The sequence below is a fragment of the Antechinus flavipes genome, chromosome 2, assembly GCF_016432865.1.
Source record: "Antechinus flavipes isolate AdamAnt ecotype Samford, QLD, Australia chromosome 2, AdamAnt_v2, whole genome shotgun sequence".
Lineage (NCBI taxonomy): Eukaryota > Metazoa > Chordata > Mammalia > Dasyuromorphia > Dasyuridae > Antechinus > Antechinus flavipes.
In genome coordinates this window covers 455,231,825-455,251,772 of record NC_067399.1, presented here as the reverse complement: position 1 = coordinate 455,251,772, position 19,948 = coordinate 455,231,825, and the positions used below count along the sequence as shown (strand labels likewise).

The window sequence follows — 19,948 nt, the reverse complement described above, 5'->3', positions numbered from 1 at the left end:
CAATGATAAGCTTTCTAAACTTAATTCTTCTCAGCAATACAGTGACACAAGACAATTACAATATATTTGTGATATGTGAAAATGCTATCTACCAACTAAGAAAGAACTATAGAGACTGAATGAATGTAGATCAAAGCATACTATTTTCACTTTGATTTTCTTTTTGGTTTTTCCCTTTTTGTTCTGATTTTTCTTTTACAACATGACCAATATGGAAATATGTTTAACATAATTGAACATGTATAACCAATAGAGATTGCTTACTGTTGGGGGGGGGGAGAAGAAGTAAATAGATAACAAGGATTTAAAACCAGGTAATGGGGTGGCTAGATGATGTGGGGGATGGAGCACTAGTCTTGAAGTCAGAAGAACTTGAGTCAAATCTGATCTCAGACACTTAATATTTAATAGCTGTGTGACACTGAGCAAGTCACTTAACTGCCTTGCAAAATAAATAAATAAATTTTTCAAAATAAAAATAAATAAAACCAGATCCTTTCATTCCAAACTCTAAAGTAGATCTATAACACACGTTGGGGAACTATATTTAATACGGTTAACAAAGTAGGATGAATTCAGATTGTTGTGGTAATTGAATATCAATGTCAGAGATTTGGCCTTATCCAATAAAGCAAAAGGAATGACTGAAGAATTGCAAGCAAAGGAAGGCCATTCAAAGAACACTACTATAAATACACTATTAGATACTGAGGTAAGGAACTGGATAGAAAATGAGGATAAAAGGCATAATGAAAGCAGCATTTGGGGATGTCATTCTGACAGCAACTTATTAAATGCATTGAAGCATGAAGAAATTAGAGAGAGGTAAGCTCAAGTTTTAAGTTTATGGGTAATAGTCCAGACATGAAGTAGTAAGAACAAGATTTCTACTGCAGATACTGCAAGGAAAATAACATGTTGAATCTCAGCCATAGAAACAGGGTATTCAACATAGCTTCTGGGCAGGTGAATAAGTATATTCTCATCGTCTTGGGCCTCATGACATAGAAATCCCCTTGGCCCACAGCCCATGAAAAATTTCTATAGCAATTCTTTGCAGCCACAAGAATTAAGCACTTCTCTCCAGGCTGAGACAAATATTTCTACACTCCCTAAATTTTGTGGCTACTTAAGTATTTCCTTTTTTATTTTATTTTTAATTTATGAAATAAAAAAGCATTTCCATAAAATGGTAGAACAAAAATTTTGTTTGCACATGAAACTACAAATCTATTATGTACAACTTGCTGCTCTTTTTAAATATATAATCAATTTATCATAAACATTACTCTTTTATTCCTTTTTTCTCTCAACAGCTACCATTAGACACAAATATGTATGTATATATACATGTATATATATGTGTGTGTGTGTGTAAAATAATTCTAAACATACTTCTACTTATTTTATTATGCAAAAGTCATAAACAAAATACTAGTGAAAAGAATACAACAATATTTTACAAAGAGTATATAGTAACCATATGGGATTTATACCACAAATAAAAGAGATGGGTTAACCCAAAACTATTAACACAATTGATCATATCAATAATAAGCGTTTTTTAAGTGCAGAGAGAACCAGGAAATCATAAAGGAGAGAAAAGAATGCACATATACAAAAAATGTTTATAGCAGCTCTTTTTGTGGTAGCAAAGAATTGGAAAATGAGTAGATGCCCATCAATTGGGAAATGGCTAAACAAGTTGTGGTATATGAAGGAAATGGAATATTATTGTTCTATAAAAAATGATGAACAAGCTGATTTTAGAAAGGTCTGAAAATATTTATATACACTAGTGCTGAGCAAAACAAGGAGGACCCACGAATATATTGTACATATTAGCAGCAATAATGTGCAATGATCAACTATAAAAGACTAAGTTCTTCTAAGTGGAACACAAGATTTTGTAAGCATTAAGTAGAAATCTTTTTCTTACTACTTCATGTCTGGATTTTACCCATAAACTTAAAACTTGAGCTTACCTCTCTCTAATTTCTTCATGCTTCAATGCATTTAATAAGTGGCTGTCAGAATGACATCCCCAAATGCTGCTTCCATTAAACCTTTTATCCTCATCTTCTATCCAGTTCCTTACCTCAGTATCTAATAGTGTATGTATAGTAGTGTTCTTTGAATGGCCTTCCCTTGCTTGCAATTCTTCAGTCATTCCTTTTGCTTTATTGGATAAGGCCAAATCTCTGACATTGACATTCAATTACCACAACAATCTGAAGCATAATGCTTAATGAAGCATTAAGAGTTGTGAATGTAAGCATTCCATATATTTTGAAAATTAAAAAAAAAACTATTACTAAAAAACAACCACTTGAAAATATAGGCATAAATGGATTTTATCATGAATCAATTAAAAAGCATTTATCTAAAGCCATCATCAATTATGCTGGAAGTCTTCCTAATAAGATTAAGTATGAAACAAGGTGCCTACTGTCACCAATATTATTCAATATTATATTGGAAATCTTAGCCAGAAGAGAAGAAAAATAAATAGAAAGAATCAGAATAGGGAATCAGGGAAAAAGTCAACTTTCACCCAATTTTTCCTTTGGGATCAAATAGGAAAAGTGTGTTTCTATCTCCAAATGGTTACTCTTCAAATACTTGTCTATAGCTTTCTTTCAATTATCTTTTCTCTTCTTGAGACTAAAGTAGTTCATGTTCCTTCAACTCATCTTTTTATGATATGGGATTAAAGGTCCATTGACATTTTGCAAACGCCTTTCTGGACATTTTTGTCCAGTGTAATAATGTCATAACATTTTGTGCTAGATAGTATGAGGCCCTTCACAAGCTTGTGTTTGCTCTTCTCCAGATGCTATATGAGTATCATTTGAAGTGCTGTCAATACCCAAAACTGATTGTGTCTGAATACAGATTGAATCATACTTTTTTTTTAACTTTATTTTTCTTGAGTGTTTCTTTTTTGGGAGGGATACTATGTTTTGTTTCTTATCTTTTATTTAAAAAAAGAACATGACTTTTCATGAACATGAAAATGTTTTGCATAACTTTACATGAATCTTCTCAATGTGGGATGTAGTGTGAAAAGAACACAGAATCTGGAACTCAAAGTTTTAAAAACAAATGTTTAAAAATGGTTTTAATATACCTAGGAAAAATAAAATACATAAAAAAGAGAACATTTGAAGTAAAGGTATGGTGGATTCATCTCCAATCTGAGAATTAATTAGTAAATTTTCTTTTTTAAAAAGTTTATTTCAAGGGAAAGTTAGGTGGTACAGTGGATAGAGCACCAGCCCTGAAATCAGGACCTCAGTTCAAATTTGGGCTCAGAAACATAACACTTCCTAACTATGTGACCCTGGACAAGTCACTTAACCTCAATTGCTTCAGCACACACATAAAAAATTATTTCATATTTAATTTTTTAAATATACTTTGATAACACTTTGATATTATAGTAGAATTATAAAAAGATGATTGCTCACAAAACTGCAAATGTATTGAGTACAACTTGCTATTGATAAATATTACAAATAAGGTTGAATTTATTGCATTATTGGTGGACTAGATTTGACAAAGTGATGGAGAAAATGTTAATAATGAGGATTGAATTTATTTGTTTTCCTCCAGCCCAGAGTGAATTGTACACCACTGATGTGAAGGAAGAGCAAATACTGCTTCTGAGAAGACGTGGAGTAGAGGTAGTATGGCTTGACTATTTGTCTTCAAATACTTGTAGAATTGTTACAAGGAAAAGAGTTTAGACTAGTATGGTCGTGAACAGCAGAATTATACACAATGGGCAAAAACATATTCAAAGAAATAAATCTACATATAACTTTTCAAAACTGGAATAATTGTCTTTTGTCCTATAAGTTTTGCAAAATCTGAATGACCATTTGTCTGAAGTAAAGTAGAAGGAATTCTTGTTCAAATATATGTAATAATATCAAAGCACTGCTGGATCTGGGAAAGAGGGGTTTGTAGAGCACTCACTTTGTCTTCTAAATGGGTTTCTTGTTGTGAAGCAACATGTGCTGATTACATTCAGTTCTGCCTGACCCCTACAGGTAAGGGTCTGCCTTTTTTATTATCCAACTCTATAGCTCTTTATACCTCTAACCAGAAGCAGCTGGGGAGATTCACTAAAAAATTTTGAGGTGTCTAAAGTGTCTCCAATCCAACAAAAGAGTAGAAAGGTACACAAAGTAAAGTATAAATCAAATATAGATAGTGGATGTTGTCCTTCATACTCAAGACATGACATCACTATGTCAGAATCAAGTTACAGTATATCTATGGCTGATCAGACAACATGATCTTGGAATGCTTTGCTACAGGTTGGTCACAAATAATCTCTATGGACATTTAGAATAACTTCTCTAATTTTGTGCATCTCAGTCTATACAACCATTTATTTCCTCTATACAAAATAAATACTTGACATAAAAGATTTATAAGTATTCATTGAAAAATATTTAAATCTGAAGCTATTATTGCCTTATTATAGTTTTGTGATAGTTCAACTTCAAAGCATGAGAAACTTTGTAAGATGATTTTATAATAATTTCACATTCATTTCTTTACCACCCAGCTCCCTCCTAGTCCATATTTTCTGACAATCTAGGCTGAGTTTAGAATCTACTAGGCATCTTCTCCAAGAAGCACTGAAGTACTTGCGAGAGGCACCTGCTAATGTTCATGGGGAAGACCATGGAACTTCTAGAGTAGCCACTCCTAAAAGATCCATCTTTCAATATCATTTTTGGTCACCTGTTCTTTGCTTAAAGACAAAGAAAGAAAAGGCAGGGAGAGAGAAGGGAGGAAAGGACCCCTAGGGCCTACCTCCAGATTCAGGCTTACTTAGGCAGTATCTGTTTTCAAAACTTCTATAACTGCTAAAGATAGAAGAGATATACCTTTTTCATACTTCATGGCTTAGAGTCTGGAGATTTGGGGCTAGAGATAGAGATAGTGAGAGAATCCAAAAGAATGGTAGAAAAAAATTTCTTATAGATATAATTATTCTCTTTTTTAAGTTCTACTGAGTAAACTCATCTTCCTACCTTAGAAGCTAGTCTGTTTTAAAGCCAAAACCTTTCCCTGTTGCCATCATAAGAGCCAAGGAATTTCTATATCGTATGAAAGCAACACAGCTTTCTGCTCTGGTTAACTACAAGTAGCTCACTAAAAAAACCTGGAGCAAATATGTCTCTAGATTGTGCCCAGTTCAAGGGACAATACATGTGGTGCTGAAGGAATATAATTCTATTAATTTTTCTTGTGATGGTCTCTGGCCAGAGCTGGAGGGATGGAGGAGTATCTTGCTTGAATCCATTACATACAGATTACATTCATAGCTTCTGAAAGACTTCCCTACTCTAAGAATCTTTTATTTTTAAATAAGACAGAATGGAAGTTTAAGTGATGTGTATGCATTTAGTGTCTATTATGGAATGAACTTTCTTCACTTTAACAGTGTATCAATACATAAATGTAGCATATTACTACTATAACAGAGAAGAACTTGGAATAATCAGTCTTTTTTTAATTAAGATAAATCCCATCTATGAAAACAATAGTATCTCTTGGCATTGAATGATCATAATTTAGAATGGCATGAGTTTAAATTCTGTATCATTTGTGTGACCATGGATCAATCAGTACCCAAAATATACATCGTGGACTCTGTTCCTAGTTTGGGGCTAGATAGCTTTTGGTTGACACAGACTATTCAGGGGTGGTCATGAAAACATTCAAATAAATCCCTTTAGTGAAACATAATCTAAAAATTTTGAAGGTTTTCATGGGAATAATATAATTCATTTTATAGTAGTTGGGGCTCCATGTAGGGGGAAAAGTTCATTATTCAAAATTTAAGTAAGCATAATGTGTGTCACTACACCTGTATGTATATGGGAAATCAAGAAAAGTGACAAGGAAGAGAGGCAAAGATGATTCAAGAAATGGAAAGTGGGTCCTAAGAAGAATGTTTTAAGAAGTTGTGGTTGTTAAGATTGGAGAAAAATAGGTTAATAGTATTTTAGAATTTGAATTGTTCATGGAAATCATCTCTTCTTTATCTCCTATTTTCAAGATAAGTTACTGAGACTTCTCTCCCCTCGCACTTCTGCAAAAAAAAAAAAAAGTAAGCATCTTGTCCAAGGCCATACAGACTATGAGGCAGAGCTACAATATTCATTTGGATCTCCCAACTACCAATCAATGGTCTTTCCCCCATCTTTTTGTGCATGGTGGAGTTTGTGTCGTATTGTTTTCTGCTTCATTTGACTTAATTTTGATGAGAAAGAAATTCATTATGTATTTTTATGAGTAGAGATGGAAGATAATTGCTTTATAGACTCATTAGTTAGTGGCAGGTCTGGGACTAGGACTTATGTCCCTCATTCTAATTCTAGTAGTCTTTCCACTACACCCAAAAGAATTTGGTTGATCACAACCATTTTGTAAATTACAGATCACTTTATCAAACATAAAGTACTCTATAAATATAGCATATTACTACTATAACAGAGAAGAATTTGGAATAATCAGGTTTGTTTGTTTTTAAATCAAGATAGATCCCATCTATGAAAATAGTATCTTTTGGCATCAAAGGATCATAATGTTTAAAGCACTGACATGAGTTCAAATTCTGCACCACCTGTGTGACTATGCATGAGTTAATGGAAATGTTTTAACCTCATTTTCCTATTTCTGTAAGATGGGATATCAAATAGTGCTTAACTCATAGTGTTGTTGTGCAGATCAAATGAGATAATATAAGTAAAGCATTTTATAAATTTCAAAGTACTCTCTACAGAAATGCTAAGTTATTAGTACTACTATTGGAAAGCCAGAGGAATTTTTGCACATTCTTTGCCCCAAATGATTTAGGGATAGGTAGATAGTTTCTCAAAGTCTAACATGAATAACATGAATCTAGTCTTCTCTGGTTCCAAGCAGAGATTAAAGTATTTATTTTCAAGGAAATTGTTTCAAAGAACAAGTTACAACTGAGCACCCTTGCCCTTACTGGCTTCCTGGATTTGAGTAGTAGATCTAACTAATAATTCATGACCTCATATATTTGTAGTGCTTCAAGACTTATTATACTTTCTTTTCAAAAAAAAGGAGGAGTAAGAGGAGGAGGAGGAGAATGAAGAGGAGGAAGAGGAAGAAAAAAAAAGGGGTGGAACTTATTATTCTCATTTTAAAGATGAAAAATATGAGTTTCTTGGGGATTAAGTAATTTACCCAGTGCCAAACATGCAATAGGATCAGAGGCAGATTTTCAATCTATCTTATAAAATTTCAAGTCTATTGTCTATCTGCTATGACACACGCCTCTCAATTCCTCATATAGTCTACTTTCAAGCTCATATAATATCACAGTATTTTAAGTTAAAAAGGACTTCAGAGGCCAGCTACTCAATGTATACCTGAACATAAATTGCTTTTATAACACACCCATTAAAAGGTTATAGAACCTCTGATTTTTTTTTAATTTTTTATTTATGGAATAAAAACTAACAATTTTATAACATAGCACAATAAAAAGATGATTATACATGAAACTGCAGATCCACTGTGTATAATTGCTATTCCTTTCAAATATACAACAAAATTATCGTGTAATTTTTTTTTCTTTTTTTTTCTTCCCTCTTCTCTCCTTCAACCAAGAGATAGCTATGACTAAAAATAGATAGACATACACACACATACACACACACACACACACACACACACACACACACATATATATATGTATGTATATATACATATATATACTTCTATTTACCATTTCTTTATTCAATTTTGCTGGGTAAGTTACTCTTGGATGCAACTCTAGCTCCTTTGCTCTTTGAAAAATGAAGTTCCAATATCCAAGTTTTTTTTTGTTTTTTGTTTTTACTATAGAAACAGGTAAGCCTTGTGAAATTATGATTGTTTTCCCACAATATTTAAATTGTTGTTGTTGTTGTTTTCTTGTTGCTTGCAACATTTTTTTTTTAACCTGGGAATTTTGAAACCTGACTATAGCATTACTTGTAAGGTTTCATCCTTCCATCTCTTTCAGGTGGTGATTGATAGAATCTCTCAATTTCTATTTTACTTTCTTATTTTAGAAGTTCATGACAGTTTTCCTCAATAGTTTCTTGTAATATTATATCCATATTTTCTATCATAACTTTCAAGTAGTCTCCTTGATCTTATATTGGTTCTCCTTGATTTCCAGATCAGTTGTTTTTCTAATGATATGTTTCAGATCCTTTTCTATTTTTTCTAGTTTTATATATTTTGGTATGTCATAACATTATTTAATTTCACTTTCTCTATTCTAGTTTTCAAGGAGTCATTTTCTTAAGATTTTGTGTCAACTTTTCTATTGGTTAACTTTCTTTTCATATTTTTTTATTTTTTTCCTTTTTTCCTCATTCTCTCTCTCATTTGAATTTTAAATTTTAACCTTTACTTTTTAAGAATTCTAGAACCAGCAAGTTCATAATCTACCATAGTAGTTTATTCCATTTGTAAACAGCCCACAGCTTTAGGAACTTGAGCTACTCTAAGCATGTAAACTCCCTGATACTATGGATTATTTCATTTTTTGTACTTCTCTTCCTAATGCCTAGCACAAAGCTTGGCATATAGTAGGTACCAAATGTTTGCTGATAGAAAAACTTGCTTATGTAAAGTAAACGAGTATTACATATCCTTTGCTCCAATCCTACAGACATTTCCTATACAAGTGCTGGATTCTGGCCTCTCAAAGGAGGGTTGGATGTCAGATACTGGCAGTTTAAGAGAAGCACTTTCCTATGCCTCAAATAACAATTTCCTGTTAAACCATTTTGGACTTAGCAACTTTGTATAAGACAAACTAATAAGTTTCCATTTCAAACTATGTTTCACTGCCTAAGAAAACTCAATGGTAACATTTTCTTCAGGGTCCTCTTTCAAATAAAACAATACTCACTTCTCTACATCTTTTTTTTTCTTTCTTGATTTTGGCAGACAGGCAAAGTCTGAGTCAGAGCTCTGTGGCCCATATCCCCTGGACTGTTCCTGGTCACAGATGGAGCATAGAATAAGGAAATATGGAAAGTTAACAGTTGAATTCTGTTTTTTTTTTTCCTTAAGGCTTCCTTAAGTTACCACTGAAATTCCTTTACTTCAAGAGATTTCAAGTCAAATCTAGCCTGAGTTTCAGGGGGAAAAAGCTGTAAGCTTTTCATTCAGTCTTTAATAACATTGCCTATACTGCTAAACTCACAGTAGAGGTAAAGGGAAGTAGTATGAGTCCAGTAAAGTCAAGAAGATTATTTGAAGCTATATCTTCAATGTCTACAAGGGTCAGACATGTTTAATACTGTTCACTTCAAGTATTTCTTGGTTAAAAAGGATGTGATCAAGTAATAAGAAGATAAGAAAGATCAGAAAGCAAAAGAAAAACTGAAATACTAAATAGAAATTTTTTTTGTCAGAAGTTTTAATTAGAATACACAACTATCTAGCATGGTCAAATCAAATCAACAAGTATTTCCTAGGTGTCCACTATGCAAGAGGTACTGTGCTAAGCAATGGTCATACTTAATATGGGACACCATGAAATGGTGACTTTGGAACATGACTAGGAACATAACTTTGGAACTAAATTTTCTCTTCGTAATCATAAAAGTGAATATTTTCTTGAAGGCTATAGTGGTAAAAGTACTGGTTTTCATTAATAATACAATATCAAAATTCTAGAAGGTTTTCTTCCAGTAAACTTATTTAGTACCATTTTTATTAGGAAGTGTGCTAAGTGCTGGTAATACAAATAAAGAATAACAATAATAATATTAATAATAACAATAATAAAGTCACTGTCCTAAAGGAACCTATATTTAATTAAAGATAAAATATTAAAATAACCAAGTACATAGAAAATATGTACATAGTAGATGAAGGTAATCAAGAATAGAAAAGTATCTACATGAACTGATGCTAAGTGAAATGAGCAGAACCAGGAGATCATTATATACTTCAACAACAATACTGTATGAGGATGTATTCTGATGGAAGTGGATTTCTTTGACAAAGAGACCTAACTCAGTTTCAATTGATCAATGATGGACAGAAGCAGCTACACCCAAAGAAAGAACACTGGGAAATGAATGTAACTATTTGCATTTTTGTTTTTCTTCCCGGGTTATTTTTACCTTCTGAATCCAATTCTCCCTGTGCAACAAGAGAACTGTTCGGTTCTGCAAACATATATTGTATCTAGGATATATTGCAACATATTTAACATATATAGGACTGCTTGCCATCTAGGGGAGGGGGTGGAGGGAGCGAGAGGAAAAATCAGAACAGAAGCAAGTGCAAGGGATAATGTAAAAAAATTACCCTGGCATGGGTTCTGTCAATAAAAAGTTATTATAAAATAATATAATTATAAAATATTATAAAATAAAAAAGAATAGAAAAATATCTAATAGCTAACTTTCTTTAATATTTAAGATTTGCAAAATGCTTTTAAAATATTATCTCGTTTGATCCTTGAAACAGCCCTGGCAAATAAGCATTACTGCTATTCTCCTTTTACAAATGAGAAAACACCATATAGAAGCTAAATGATTGGCAAAAAGTCACATAGCAAGTAAGTCTCTGAGTTATGAAATATGATTTAAAAGTTTTCTAAATGAATAGAAAAGTCTAATAGAATTTCATGCAAAGGCTAATCAGAATTCAATATGTCTTAGTCCTAGTGCTATTGTTACAAGTTGTTTTAGCATTCACTGGCATATATGAAACTTTATATATTTGTACAGATATAAATATGCATGTATGTGAATATATACATGTAATTTATAATGTCTACATTTATGTTTCCATATAATGTAAATATTATATTTATATACTTTATCTCATTTGTGCTGTTATATATTTGATACATAATCGCATATTTATAATATGTCTATACAGACTATGATGTTTCTTATATAATGTTTATGTAATATATTTTAATTTTATATATACATAATAGCTTAATCCACAGTTATGGGTAGAAGACAAATCTTTTTTTTTCCTTTTTAGTTTGTTATATTTTATTTCTCCTACAAGGTTTGGAGACTTTTTCCCCTTCTTTTTTTCTTAATTTTTTTTCTTTTAATATTTTCCTCCAATGATATGTAAAACAATTATTTACACTTGTTTTTTAAAACTTTAAATTCCAGATTCTCTCCCTTCCTCCCTGCCCCCACTGCCATTAAGAAGGCAAATAGGAAATTATGTAAAACATTTCCATAAAAGTCATATTATGAAAGAAAATATAGATCTTCCCTCACCAAAAAAAAAAAAAAAACCTCAAGAAAAATAAGGTTTGTTTTTTTTTCAAAGTATATTTCAATCTGTGTTCAAGTACAATCAGTTCTTTCTCTTGGTATGGATAGCATTTTTTCATCAAGAGCACTTCAGGGTAGTCTTGGAACATTGTATTGCTGAGAATAGCAATGTCATTCACAAGTGATCATCCCACAATCTTGTTATTATTTTATACACAATACATTTCATTTTGTTTGAATTTATGGAGGATTTTTCACATTTTTCTGTGAGCATCCTCAGCATCATTTCCTGTAGAACAATAATATTCCATCCTAGTCACATACCAATTTATTCTGCCATTCCCCAATTGCTGGGCATACCCTCAATTTCCAAATTTTTGCTCCAAGAAGAGAGCTGCTATAAATATTTTTGTACGTAGAGGTTCTTTTCCTTTTTTTAATCTCTTTTGATATTCATGCCCACTAGTAGTGTTGTTAGGTCAAAAGAGATGCATGATTTTATAGCCTTTTGGACATAGTTCACATTTTTTATCATTTATCAATTAGGAAATGGATTTTTCTTTTTTTATACATTTGACTTAGTTCCTTATACATCTGAGAAATGAAGCCTTCATCAAACCCCTTCAAAATTATTTCCCAACTGTTATTGCTAACTGTATCTCTCCCACCCATTTATTCTATTCTCTCTTAGTAGGAAATATGTTCCTAACCAAATAAGAAATAAAGGCAATGTCAAAGGACACTGTCTAAATATTTAAGAGATTCTCATGTGGAAAAGGGAATACATCTGTGCTGCTTGATACAACAGGGCAAACTAGGAATAATGAGTGAATGTTACAAAGAGACAGATATGGCTTGATAGAAAAAAGTCCTTATATTTATATCTATCCAAAAGTTAGATGGCCTGCATCAGGGATGCTGCTTCATAGGAAATATTATAAAAAAGTTCCAATGCCTTCTTTTCAATTGTCTTTTAGTAGTGGTTCTTTATTAGGTATGGGTTGGACTAAATGATCCTACTATTGAATTGATCTTTATTCCACCTATAAAGGTAACTTTATAAAGTAGCAATATCACATGGTTCTTACTTATTCTACAATTAAATTTACAAATATCTTATATCATTATTTCTCTTAACATCTGGTCTTACCGATATCACATAAGAGGCTTTTTAAAAAAAGTTTTAAATGGGGAGATGGAGTTAAGATGGCAAAGGTAAGAACTCACCCAATTTCTCCCCCAAATTGCTCCAAATTACTTTATAATAATGACTAAACAAATATTAGAATGTAAGAATATCCCAAAAGAGATGGAGTCGAAAATTTTCCAGATGAAGGCAATTTAGAAGGTCAGCTGAAGGCAATTTAGGTCAGCAGAAAAGGTCTATGACACCAAGGTGGGAGTCTAACATGTAGTAGTTCTGGTGAAAGATGCACTAGTTTAGCTCCAGTACCAACCCTAATCTGGGGCCCTGAGCATTAGCAACTCTTGTTAATTAAGGGACACACCTAACATCTCTAGGACAGAAAACAGTGCTCGCGGTCAGATCCCTAAAAGGTTCTCAGAAAATAGCAGCACAAAACCCCGGAAGCTTAGGATAGCAGAGAGGTTAAAAAGTCTAGTAATAGGCTAGAAAAATGAGCAAACAGCAAAATAAGTTTCTGACCATTTAAAGTTATGATGATGACAAAGAAGGTAAAAACACATTCAAGAAGATGATAATAAAGTCAAAGCTCCTACACCCAAAGCCTCCAAGAAAAGTAAGGATTGGGCCATGGAAGACATCAAAAGGGATTTTGAATATCAAGTAAGAGAGATATAAAAGAAATTAGGAAAAGAATTGAGAATGGTGCAAAAGGAAATGCAAAAAGTTAACAAGGAGAAGAATGTCTTAAAAACCACAATTGGCCAACTGGGAAAGGAGATAAAAAAGCTCACTGAGGAAAATGATTCTTTAAAAAATAGAATTATGCAAATGGAAGCTAATGACATAATAAATAAAGGCACAATAAAGCAAAAACAAAAAAATGAAAAAAATAGAAAAAATGTTAAATATCTCATTGGAAAAGCAATTGACCAAGAAAATAGATCTAGGGGAAATAATTTTTAAAAATTTGAGCTACCTGAATGTCATGATTAAAAAAAAAAAAAAGAGCCCGGTATCATCTTTCAAGAAATTATCAAGGAAAACTGTTCTGATATTCTAGAACTAGAGGGTAAAATAGAAATTGGAGGAATCCACTTATCACCTCCTGAAAAAGATCCCAAAATGAAAACTTCCAGGAATATTATAGCCAAATTCCAGAACTACCAGATCAAGGAGAAAATATTTAAAACAACCAGAAAAAAAAAGCAATTTAAGTATAATGGAGCCACAGGTAGGATTACAAAAGATTTAGCAGCTACAATAAAGAACCAGTGAGCTTGGAATATGATTTTCCAGAGAGCAATAGTTGGTTCTTACAAGCAAGAATCACCTATCCAGCAAAAATGAGTATAATCCTCAAGAGGAAAAGGTCTTAATTAATTAAAATAGAGGTTTTTCAAATATTTGTGATGAAAACATCAGAGAGCTTAATGGAAAATTTGATTTTCTCTCTGAGGAAGCATAAGGAGGTAATCAGAAAAATGATATCACATAGGACTTTGTAAGGTGCATCTGTTTACATTACTACATAGAAGAATGATACTTGTAACTCATTAGAACTTTCTCATTATTATGTCAGTTAGAAGGAGAATATATATAGACAAAGGGCACAGGTGTGAGTTGAAGGGATAATATCTTTTTTTAAAGATGAAAATAAGGGCTAAGAAAGGAATGGGAGAAATGGAAAAGGAGAAGTAGAATGGTGCAAGTTATCTGCATAAAAACAGAGGCCAGAAAAAGATTTTACAGTAGAGGGGAAGGGGAGAGGATGAGAGAATGAAGCTTACCCTCATCACAATTGGCTCAAAGAAGAAATAATATACATACTCAATAGGGGTATAGAAATCTACTTTATCTTGAAGAAAAAAAGAAGGAAAATGGGGGAATAAATAAATAAAATTAGAAAAAATTAAAATAAAATATTTTTTAATAAACTGTTATTTAAAATTCTAAGACATCATGTTAAGAACAAAAAAAAGAATGAAAAAAGAATAAATATAAAAAATATATAATTGGAACACTAATTATTAATATAGTAATAGACATGAGGAATTAATGCATTTATAGTTTCTCGTGCTTTATTATGTTTAAGTGGCAGCATGGTATGGTAAATAAAAGGCTGGTCTTGGAGTCTAGAAGATCTGGGAGATATGCATGTATGTTTGTGCACATATGTGTGTATATATTTATATACATATATGAATATATGCATATAGTGTATTTATGCATGTATAAATGTATGTGTATATCAACATATATTAATATTACATTGTTCAACGTTTTAAAGTTCTTCAATATTTTCTCAATAATGTTATTTTGTAAACTGTTTACCAAGTTCTGTTCACTTTGTTCTGTATTATTTTTTTTAATATCTTTTTTATTGATAGAACGCATGCCAGGGTAATTTTTTACAGCATTATCCCTTGCATTCATTTCTGTTCCGATTTTTCCCCTCCCTCCCTCCGCCCCTTCCCCCAGATGGCAAGCAGTCCTTTACATGTTGAATAGGTTACAGTATATCCTGGATACAATATATGTGTGCAGAAGCGAACAGTTTTCTTGTTGCACAGGGAGAATTGAATTCAGAAGGTATAAATAACCCAGGAAGAAAAACAAAAATGCAAGCACTTTATATTCATTTCCCAGTGTTCTTTCTCTGGGTGTAGCTGCTTCTGTCCATCTTTGATCAATTAAGGTTCTCTTTATCGAAGAGATCCACTTCCATCAGAATACAACCTCAAACAGTATCATTGTTGAGGTATATAATGATCTCCTGGTTCTGCTCATTTCACTTAGCATCAGTTCATGTAAGTCTTGCCAGTCCTCTCTGTATTCATCCTGCTGGTCATTCCTTACAGAACAATAATATTCCATAACATTCATATACCACAATTTACTCAACCATTCTCCAATTGATGGACATACTTTCATTTTCCAGCTTCTAGCCACTACAAACAGGGCTGCCACAAACATTTTGGCACATACAGGTCCCTTTCCTTTCTTTAGTATCTCTTTGGGGTATAAGCCCAGTAGAAACACTGCTGGATCAAAGGGTATGCACAGTTTGATAACTTTTTGAGCATAGTTCCAAATTGCTCTCCAGAATGGCTGGATGTGTTCACAATTCCACCAACAATGTATCAGTGTCCCTGTTTTTCCACATCCCCTCCAACATTCCGCATTATCTTCCCCTGTCATTCTAGCCAATCTGACAGGTGTGTAATGGTATCTCAGAGTTGTTTTAATTTGCATTTCTCTGATTAATAATGATTTGGAGCATATTTTCATATGTCTATAAATAGTTTCAATTTCTTCATCTGAGAATTGTCTGTTCATATCCTTTGACCATTTATCAATTGGAGAATGGTTTGATTTCTTATAAATTAGAGTCAATTCTCTATATATTTTAGAAATGAGGCCTTTATCAGAACCTTTGATTGTAAAAATGTTTTCCCAGTTTATTGTTTCCCTTCTAATCTTGTTTGCATTTTTTTTGTTTGTACAAAAACTTTTCAATTTGATATAATCAAAATTTTCTATGTTGTGGTCAATAGTGATCTCTAGTTCTTCTTTGGTCATAAATTCCTCCCTCTTCCACAGGTCTGCGAGGTAAACTATCCTATGCTCTTCCAATTTATTTATAAACTCATTCTTTATGCCTAGGTCATGAACCCATTTTGACCTTATCTTGGTGTACGGTGTTAAGTGTGGGTCAATGCCTAATTTCTGCCATACTGATTTCCAATTTTCCCAGCAATTTTTGTCAAATAATGTATTCTTATCCCAGAAACTGGTGTCTTTGGGTTTGTCAAACACTAGATTATTAAAGTTATTGGCTGTTTTGTCCTTTGAACCTAACCTATTCCATTGATCAACTAGTCTATTTCTTAGCCAATACCAGATGGTTTTAGTAACTGCTGCTTTATAATATAATTTTAGATCTGGTACAGCTAGGCTACCTTCATTTGATTTTTTTTTTCATTAATTCCCTTGAAATTCTTGACTGTATTATTTCTTTTTTTTTTTTTACTTATTCATATTATTTATATAAAAGGCAGTGCGAAAATGGGACATTTAGTTTCACATTTAAAATGCCACAAAACAAGCTTTTACTTATTCATACTATTTATATAATAAAGGGCAGTGGGAAAATTCACATTAAAATACTCAAGTGTTTGAAATCCATTCCTTTCCCCTCTGCTCCCAGCAAACCTCACAGGGAACATAGGCTTTCTCCATAGATTACTGGTTTGCTTTCTGAGTCAAGGAAATTTTACTTTCTTTGGAAGAGGATTTAGCTGCATCAAGTTTAGAATGTTGGTAGTCGAATATTGGGAAGCCTAAGCGTCTTCGTCTTGGATAAAGGATCTGGATCCCTCTTATATCATCAGCACTGAGTTTGAAATTTTCTGTGTCCTGGTATTGATAGGGGGGGTACATGATGGAATCTGGATCCCAAGAGTGTCCTAAACCGAGAGAATGGCCTATCTCATGAACAGCTACCAGGAACAAGTTGGTCCCCCTCTCAGAAAATGTCCATTCTTCATCACTGTCGAAGTGGATTTCTCCTGGGTAGTAAGGATGTGGAGCAAAAGCATGAGCTACAATGTTTCCTCTTCCATCAAAGGAGGCGAAGTCACCATGATATCCAGAGTAGAAAGCAAGTGAAATGTCAGCATTTTGATGATTTACTCTTCGGAATTTTAAGGGGGTCACACTGCTCCAGACTTCCGCTGCCTTCTGCACGATCGCTGCAACGTCCTTAAACTCCAAGTAGCTTGGATAGTTAACGATTCTGTATGTTACAGGGTTATTTTCAATTCTGGGCATCCCAGGAAAAAAGGAGTAATCGGCAACATCTCGAACCCCACATCGAGGTGCACGAATTAGGGCCTTTGTGGGCTCATCTAACAAGCCAGTTTCTTCCAATTTGTAGAAACACTGCAAGAAGCGCAATTGAGACTCCAGAGTAGAGTTCTGGGATTCTTTGGTGAATAAGAATTGATCGAAGTAACTCTTAAAGATCTTCAAATCATCAACAACATTTTGGGGAACGGGAAACGACAAACAGCAGGGAAGGAAAAGGGCAACGATGAGAAGAGAGGACAACATGATGGAAACTCCAGTCCCACTCTAAACTAACGACTGTATTATTTCTTAAAAGTCTTTCCAGTTTCTTCTAAAATGGTTCATTTAATTTGCTCTTATGGTACAACTATATTACATTGCTGTAATTACATTTGTCAAAATTAATTTAGCCAATCCCTGGTAGGATACTCTTTTGATTTCCAATTTCTATCTGCCACAGAAAGAGCTGCTATATTTTTATACATATGGAATCTTCTCCTCATTGGATTTTAGGTCAAAGGGTAAGTACAATTTGATAATTTGGGAGGCATAGTTCCAAATTGCTTCCTAGAATGAAGGCTCTATACTGAGTGTACAAGTCTACCTGTTTTCCCACAACTTCTTCAACATTTGTCATTGTTCTCCATTGTCATCTTCACTAGACTGAGAAGTATGAGAGAGGACCATAAATTGCTATAATTTGTATTTTCTAATTATTAGTGAATTAGATTTTCATGATTACTGGCAGCTTGACATTAATCAACCAACCAATTTATATCTTTTAATATAGGGATTAGGATATTAGGAAATAGCTCTGAATCTTCTATATTTGAATCACCTCTTTATATAGCTATAAAAGGATGTTTTATTTTTTTAAAAATTCGTTTCAAAAAATTTTCCCAGTGATATTTCTCTTAATTTTTACATTAGATTTGTTTGTGAAAAAACTTTTGAAATTTAACATAATCAAAACTATCCATGTGTAATGTGATCCTTCCATCTCTTGTTTACACACAAACTTCCCCATCTATAGATCCAAAATGTAATTTATTCTTTGTTCCTCAAATTTGTTTATGATAGTACTTCTTATCTCTGACACATGTCTATTTGGGACTTATTTTTGTATATAGTAAGAATTATTGGTATAAATCTAATCATTGCCAAACTGCAATCCCATTTTTCCTACAGATTTTTTTTTTCAAAGAGTGAGTTCTTCCACTAGTTACTAGGGTCTTTGGTATCAAACATGATGCTAACTGTTTGTTTGCCTAGGTACCTTATATAATTTATCTGTTCTATTGATGATTTGCCCCCTCTCCCTTAGCTGTATCTTAGTACCAAATCATTTTAATGATTACTGCTTTGAAGGACAGTTTGAAATCTTATATTAATAGCCCTCCCTCCTTCCCACTTTTTTTTTGCATTATTACTCTTGGAATTCTTGACCTTTTGTTCTTCTACATGAATGTTATTATCTATCTGTACAAAATATTCTTTTTGAAGTTTGGTAGAACACTGTATAAGTAAATTATTTTAGGTGGTATTGTCATTTTTATTGTATTATTTTACCCTTAAGCAATTCGTGTTTCTCCAATTATTCTGTTCTATCTTTAATTCTGCAGAGTTTTTTTTTTATCAGTAGATTGATATAGTCCTTGGGTGAATTTTAATAGATAAATTGTCAAGCATTTGTAGGTTCTTTAGATATTCCAAGTAGAATATCTCTTTCTACCTTTTATATTTTGGGAATATTCTTTTTATATAGCTAACACTGTATTTGGTTTTTAAATTTAGTTCCTGAATTGGCACTTTGTGACTAGGCCAGTTTGTACTTTTTCTGCATTTTTGGGGGGATTTGGTTGGCTCTGTGGAGTCTTACCCTGGGGTCTATGCTAACTTCAACCTCCTTGAGCAAGGTCCCATTGGAACTTTGACAGTCAACGTGTTAAATTTTCAAAGCCCTTTCTGTTGTCTCATGTCAAAGTATTAGGGCTCTCAGAGCCCTAGACCCATATAGTCTCATTATGAGAATTACTTCTTTTGACTAATCATAGCTACTGCTATTCCTAATACTTGAGGCTTTCAAATTTTCTTTGGTCTTTCTTGTGAGGACTCTTTGGATTGCTGCCTCAATACCAAGAACCTCAAACACTTCACATTTCTCTGGAAGAATCTTCATATTGAATAGCTGGATTTGCTTGTTTTAATAAGTTTAACCTCACTTGAAGCCTGGAGTCAGGAAAACTTCTCTATAGGACCTTAGGTGCAGTTCTCAGATGGGAAAAATTTCTATGGTTTTTTTTTTTTCACTTTTTTTTCATCATTATTCAGTGTGTTGTGAATACTGGGGATTTTGCTGGAGTAGGTGTTTGGTAGCTAGCCAACCTACTTCCAGTTCAGGTAACCATCTTATTTAGAAAGGAGAATAGCTTTTCAAAATTCAAAAATATCTAATTAATTAGGAAAGGAGAAAGGGAACAACTATGACAAAACAAAGTGACTAGTTTGTGCCAAGCACTATACTAAATGCTTTTACAAATCATATCTCATTTGATTCTCAAAACAACCCTGGGAAGTAGATGCTATTATTATCCTCCTTTTACAGGTAAGAAAACTGAGAGAAATAGATATTAGTTGA

General features: G+C 32.9%; 2 protein-coding genes across 3 annotated transcripts in view; one reads left to right on the top strand and one right to left on the bottom strand.

Annotated features, from left to right (window-relative positions):
* The window catches only part of TNC (tenascin C), a 731,463-nt gene that overhangs the window by 398,247 nt on the left and 313,268 nt on the right, over positions 1 to 19,948 (top strand). For both annotated transcript variants that reach the window (XM_051979516.1, XM_051979515.1), the window contains exon 3: positions 3,616 to 3,686. The gene's annotated coding sequence lies outside the window, so the exon portion shown is untranslated. The remainder of the gene's footprint in view (positions 1 to 3,615; positions 3,687 to 19,948) is intronic.
* On the bottom strand, positions 16,705 to 17,574 carry LOC127546777 (matrilysin-like). The gene has a single exon (XM_051973724.1). It carries the CDS (start codon positions 17,572 to 17,574, stop codon positions 16,705 to 16,707), a length of 870 nt encoding a protein of 289 aa, XP_051829684.1.